Raw genomic sequence first — 6,016 nt, 5'->3', positions numbered from 1 at the left:
TGTCTGAGTTACCGTTTTCCTAATTTTCTATATTGTGAATATATTTAATAAAAAATGTTTACTTTCATATTTCATAAATTTTTCATGTTTTCCATATTTTGTATTTAAATTTCTTTCATCAATGTGTCACAGAAAACAAAAATAATAACTAAATAAAAATGATGAAATAAAATGTGAGTAAATGTAAAAAATCGTGTGTAAATAAGTGCAAAATAAATACAAAACGTAAAAATTAAGTGTGATGCCTGGGAATCCTTCAGAGCGGTGTGCCAAAAGGTCTCTGTGCTTCCACACACCGGACTTTAATAATCGGGTCATTAGCAGGACTCGGTAGAACCAGTTTAGCTGAGTTCAGATAAAACGGGTTCTCCTGAGGCTCCACCTGTTTCTCAGGCGTCTTCTGTCCGTTGGCGTCGATCCGCTGCCTCTGAAGCTCCGCCTCCACAGCCTGGAGCCGGAACAGCATCTGCTTCATGGCCTCCACCGGGCCGGGCTGCGTACAGGTGTCGTTTCCATGGTAACCACTGCTCAAAGCCTGAGAGAGCAAATTCATTGATTCGATTATATTTTTAAGAGCAATTGTGAGAAATATTAGCAATTAAAATGAAGATAAAGACTCTAAAGATGAAATATTTTCTGTTTATTCAACTGATTCAGCATCATAGCTTCTTATAAACCCATCAGTGTTATAATTATCATAACTGTGGAGCAGTAAGGGCGATCAGTAAACCCCGTCAGGATGAGAGTTACCTCCTCATCCAGCAGAGTCTGATCCGACTCCAGCTCTGTGGCTCCGGAGGTTCTGCAGGTTCATCACAAGTTTGAGTCACTGAGGGAAATCTGACCAGGCCAGTCATGACAGGAAATGGATCTTACAGAGTGGAGGAGGAACAGCGAAGAGGCGACGAGCGCAGCAGGTCCTCGGTGCCGACAGGACTCACTGAAAAACACCAACCAGCTCAGTGGCTAACTAAAGAGCTAGCTGCGCTAACCCCAAACAGCGTCACTATCTGATTATCAACATGGTATTTAGCAGAAGCTAATGCTAAATAGCTATATAAACATGGTGTTTAGCAGAGGCTAAAGAGGCTAGTTTGCTATATGAACATGACGTTAAAGAGCTAAATTTTGATTCCCACCACTGTCATTGACACAACACGTGCTACAGCAAACTCCATCGCCCCCTACTGGTTCAAATTTGTCATTGCACTCCAACAAAACAGTTATTAGAGCTTTTTAATTTATTCAGAAAAAATTATGTAGAGGAAGCTAAATGTGCTAAACGCTTTCAGTTAGCAAAAGTGCTACATGAAAAGTTAGCTCCTCCATTAGCAGAAGCGTGTTGACATCAGGGTTTCTGATGCTGCAGGTCAGAGGTCAAGATCCGACATGAACTGAATGTTTGCTGGACGCATTTAACAAAAACTGAAGAATTTCTTTATCGTTTCTCTGCGATTCACTTCAGCAGGATTGATCATGTCTTACTGAGTGTGAGGTGATGAGTCCCTGGACTCACCTTTCCCTCCAGAACCTCCTGCTCCTCCAGAACCTCCTGCTCCTCCAGAACCTCCTGCTCCTCCAGAACCTCCTGCTCCTCCAGAACTCAGGGCGTCCAGAACCTGATCGGCCTTCTGGATCAGAGACTCGATCCTGCTGTCTGGACGGGTTCAGCATCATGTTAGCCTCAGTGGGTTTCTGCTGACTGGGCCCTGCTGTGTTCGTACCTCTGAACGGCGCCGCCAGGCCGCCGGAGCCGTTCCCCTCGGCGGTGAGGGCAGAGATGTGTTCGGCCAGCTGCAGCCGCAGCTCTCTGAGCGTCTGCTCACCTTCAGCCTGAACCACACATTGAAAACGAGACGAGAAAACAGAAACACGTTTTCATCCTCCATGGTCCTCAGGACGCACCGATCAGATATCAATACCTGCATCGGTCCCGATATCGAAAGACAATCTAGATCTGGTATCGTGACCATGTTCTTGATATCATATTATTGGAATATGAGTCTGAAGGAAAAACATGACGCTGCCCCTTTAAGGCAGCTCAGCTGTTTTTCTGGATCGGTACTGGCCGATAATAAACCCCAGATTTCGTGTTGGTAGTGAAAAAAGCAAATCGGTGCATCCCTAAATGAGATTAAGGGTGAAGAAGCTGAACTCTGACCTTTGACCTCCCTCTCAGCTGTGCTGGCGCTGCCTTCAGCTCTCCGTCCTTCTCCAGGTCCAACACCCAGGACGGAGCTCTACCTCTGGCCGCTCCAGGCGGAGCGTCGCCTGGGAAACAACAGACATCCAGCTGCAGTCAGACCAGACCAAGCGAGCGCAGAGACAGGAAGTGACCTGCGGCGTACCGCGCTCCTCCCAGGGCGGCGGCTCGGCGGCGCGCAGGACCCAGCTGGGGTAGGTGAGGTCCGGCAGGCTGCTGACCTCAGAGCAGCCCAGGACCGACTTGTTGCTGGTCAGCCAGTGAGGAAGGTGCAGATCTGCAGCTCTGTGTGCAGACTGAGGAGGCCGGGGTTAAAGGACCAGAGGGAGGTTCAGGTACTACAACATGTCAGTAAGCCAAACCACCTACAGCAGGAATGTCAGCAGACTGGCTCAGTCTGTCCGTCTGCAGTTTCCCTCTCGACCTGGAGGAGGAAACATTAAGATGATTCAGTCCATCAGACCAAACCAAACCCTGGCAGAGCAAAGATCTCCAACTGGGCTCAGCAGCAGACAAACTGTTTACTCAGCATCAATACAAACAACGACTCTTTACTCCACGTTTCCATTTTTAACATAAATGTGAATAAAAAAGTGATTCCTGGATAATGCCTCTCTTTATGCCTTTTTGCATAAACTGCAGAATTTTAGAATGATGAATTGATTTTTCATTTCTGAATGGAATACATTATTCATGCTTTCTTTTATTAACTTGGATTCATGCTCATGTGCATGGAAAAGACACTATTTTGAATGTTTTATAAAAATGAAGCAGGAATGCAGCGATATGAAAGGTTGGCCCGATATCGATAGCCGATGTTAATATTGATGTTTTGGCAGATATTTGATATTTACCGATGATTTTTTTTTTCTACAGTTTTGACACCTTTTGGAAAAAAACAACCAGAATCAGATGGAAATGAGACGAGAATAAATACTGGTTGTTGATTTCGGACCAGTTCGATTTATCGGGCCGATAAAGAACAGAATGATATCATGCATCACAAATTGAACTTCAGCTTTATTTGATTCATGTTGTGAAGATTTGTAGTTTTTCTGTCAGCAGTTCTGCAGAATCCAAACAGACTCCACCAACCTGGAGGTCCTGGCAGGAAAACGGTTCTGGTTCTGGTCTGGAGGCTCCGGGTCCAGGTGACGGTGTTGGTGAGCAACATGGCTGCTGCCGAGTCTGGATCTGGCGCAGGACGGGACCGGTTCAGAATCCTGGGACCGGCACAGGACGCCTGACGTCAGAGAGACAGACGGCTCCTTTAACGCAACGTTTATCGCAAACTGACGACAAACGTCCAACACGACTGTGGTGGTGCGTTCAAGGACCTCGAATGAAGGCAGATGTGTGAGTGACGGGCAGCGAGCCGTCGCAGGGGATGGACAGCAGCTCCTCCGTCGTCATGGAGACCCGGTCGCGGTTCTGGCGGTGATGGAGGGAGCTGACGGGGAGGCTGAGGAAGTCCAGCTCCCAGTCCGTCAGACGCTCCCGGAGGACTGGAGGCCACGACCAGATCAGCCAATCAGAACACAGGAAGCTCAACTTACAGTGAATATTTATGCAATCCTGGTTTAGATTTTAAGTTAATTTGCTTTTTCTTGAAATAAAGAGTTTTTTATGCCGAAAAAGCCACACTTTTTTACCCCTGACTCATAAACGACCCCTCCATGGTGGATGAAACTTATTTTTATCATGTTTCTGTGACGCACCGTCTCTGTTTCTGGCCGTCCTGTGATTGGCCGGCTGGCTGCGTGGCAGAACCAGCGACGCCGTCAGCGACCTGCACTGCTGGCAGCTGCGGTCGAAGTCTGCGATGTAGGCGTCCAGCGCTGCCGACGCCGACTCAAAGTCCTGCAGGCGGAAAAAACCCAGACCTCAGTGTCACCTGGCAACACGCGCCTCACCGCCTCGCTGCTCTACATCATCATCACCTGGTCTCTGAACCTGAAGGTGGCGCTGGCGCTGCGGCCCGCAGGCTGCAGGCCGCTGCGCAGGTGGCCGGAGCGCGACAGCAGAGACGTCACCGTCGACTCCGGGGACAGACAGTCGCTCCCCAGGCTGCTGGACTCCATCCTTTATTTACACAGAAATAAACCCAAATCAATTCTGACAGATTTTTAAATCCACTACCAAATGCCCAGGTAGAGCAAACTTTGTACTCTAGTAAAAGTCGTTTGACATAAAAATAATTAAGGAATAAACAATTATTTGGTAAAAAAGAAAGAGGCTGCTGAAGTAACTGATCAGAATATCAGATTTAATATTTTAGAATGATTTAATCAGGCATATTTTATGTAATTTTTAATTTATTTTTATCTTTTTGATGATTATAGATATGTGTACCTGTTTTGGTTTTTGCTATGCGTTTTTTTGTGAGTTTGTACATAACATGTAAATTCTACTTATGTAAAAACTAGAATGTATTTATTAACAAATAATATTTAGACATAAATATTGTTTACATTATATTATCAGTGACAGAATAAATAATATAAACAATACAAAAATAAATATTAATATAAATGATATAATATTATACTCTTTAATATTATTTCTCATACAAATAATATAAATATAAATAAATAATATAAATATTATTTAGAAGAAAAACGTTTCCAAACCGATTTTTTCCTATATAAAAAGTATTAACCTAATGCTTATGGTGGGTTGTGCATTTATAAGTTAGAACAGGGTAAAGTATTTGCAGTGATAATGTTCATTGTTTACTATTTCTTGATTTCTTCTCCAAATGTTTCAGGAAGCAGAAAAATAACAGAACTACAAAGCTGGTGTGGAAACAGGAGGTCTCACTTCAACATGGACTGTAGGTCTGCATGTTTTGGTTAAAACACGTTTGTTCTTCATTCAGTGAAGTTACTCACAGTGGGCAGAGAATCCAGAAATAATACTAAAGCAAAAGTAAAACGTACAGTGGTATAACTACTCCTAAAAGTGTCTGTTTTTTCAAAAAGTTACAAAAGTAAATGTTTGTAGTTACTACCCACATCTGAATTTATCCCTGTAGAATCAAAGTAACAGGGAATGTTTGCCATCTCTTATTTTATATCTAGCGCCCACGGTGCTAAAATAACTTTTAGTGGCTAGATAGCTAAAAATCCCCGTTTAAAGATTAAACCTCAGCTCTAACAGAAGTTGAGTTAACGGAGAGTTTTTACAGGAGAATCAGAATAAAGATGGCGAACTGAATCTCAGAAGTTTTCTCACCTAAACTCCGCCGAGCAGCGCTGAGAAGAGAACCGGAAGCTGCAAACACGGACGAAAATGAGCGAAAAGCATTTTATGGTCGGAAATGTGTTTTATCCATGTCCAACCGTGGGGTAACGGTTAATTCAGGAGGACTCCCTGGTTACGGTCTACAACTAAGCTGCTCTCAAGTCAGTTTGAACTGACAGGTTGCTAACAGGAAGTAGTCAACAGTTAAACGGAAGTAGAGCTGCGTTGAATTTTTCAAGTGTTGACATCGATCAAATTGATAGTGTTTGCTGTGAACCATATATATTTCCACACTTCATACGTAAACCGTTTTTTCACCCCAGTTATTATTATTATTATTATTATTATTATTATTATTATTATTATTATTATTATTATTATTATTATTATTTTCAGTTTTATTTCACAGTGTTGGAAGAATGTATATTTGGTTTTAAAAAATTGCCTTATAAACATTCAGTTTAATTAATTTTCTTTAATTTTATGTTTTCTAATTTAAAACTAAAACACTTGGCAGTACAAAATTATGAAAATTGCTGTATTTGTTTTCTATAGGACTATCTTCTCCAT

The 6,016-nt window shown here is 43.0% G+C and overlaps 1 protein-coding gene across 3 annotated transcripts in view; it reads right to left on the bottom strand.

Annotated features, from left to right (window-relative positions):
• cunh18orf54 (chromosome unknown C18orf54 homolog) overlaps positions 1 to 5,671 on the bottom strand; it is a 9,994-nt gene extending 4,323 nt beyond the window's left edge. Inside the window, exons 1-14 of one of the 3 annotated variants that reach the window (XM_015047721.1) lie at positions 5,438 to 5,671; positions 4,941 to 4,998; positions 4,144 to 4,292; positions 3,922 to 4,063; positions 3,541 to 3,708; positions 3,299 to 3,446; positions 2,573 to 2,627; positions 2,349 to 2,499; positions 2,162 to 2,271; positions 1,725 to 1,833; positions 1,517 to 1,657; positions 877 to 940; positions 751 to 802; positions 383 to 535 (exon numbers count right to left, since the gene is read on the bottom strand). In XM_015047721.1, the coding sequence (XP_014903207.1) occupies positions 383 to 535; positions 751 to 802; positions 877 to 940; positions 1,517 to 1,657; positions 1,725 to 1,833; positions 2,162 to 2,271; positions 2,349 to 2,499; positions 2,573 to 2,627; positions 3,299 to 3,446; positions 3,541 to 3,708; positions 3,922 to 4,063; positions 4,144 to 4,284 (1,434 nt within the window). In that variant the 5' untranslated portion in view covers positions 4,285 to 4,292; positions 4,941 to 4,998; positions 5,438 to 5,671. Of the gene's footprint in view, positions 1 to 382; positions 536 to 750; positions 803 to 876; positions 941 to 1,516; positions 1,658 to 1,724; positions 1,834 to 2,161; positions 2,272 to 2,348; positions 2,500 to 2,572; positions 2,628 to 3,298; positions 3,447 to 3,540; positions 3,709 to 3,921; positions 4,064 to 4,143; positions 4,295 to 4,940; positions 4,999 to 5,426 lie in introns of all 3 variants that reach the window. The other 2 variants (XM_015047718.1, XM_015047719.1) reach the window with 2 other exon arrangements.
• Positions 5,672 to 6,016: the final 345 nt, after the last annotated feature.

This window comes from Poecilia latipinna, unplaced genomic scaffold (assembly GCF_001443285.1).
Source record: "Poecilia latipinna isolate Pla-1442-1.1 unplaced genomic scaffold, P_latipinna-1.0 Scaffold841, whole genome shotgun sequence".
Lineage (NCBI taxonomy): Eukaryota > Metazoa > Chordata > Actinopteri > Cyprinodontiformes > Poeciliidae > Poecilia > Poecilia latipinna.
Note: the sequence above shows the minus strand (reverse complement) of the source record. Positions and strands in the feature narration are given on the sequence as shown.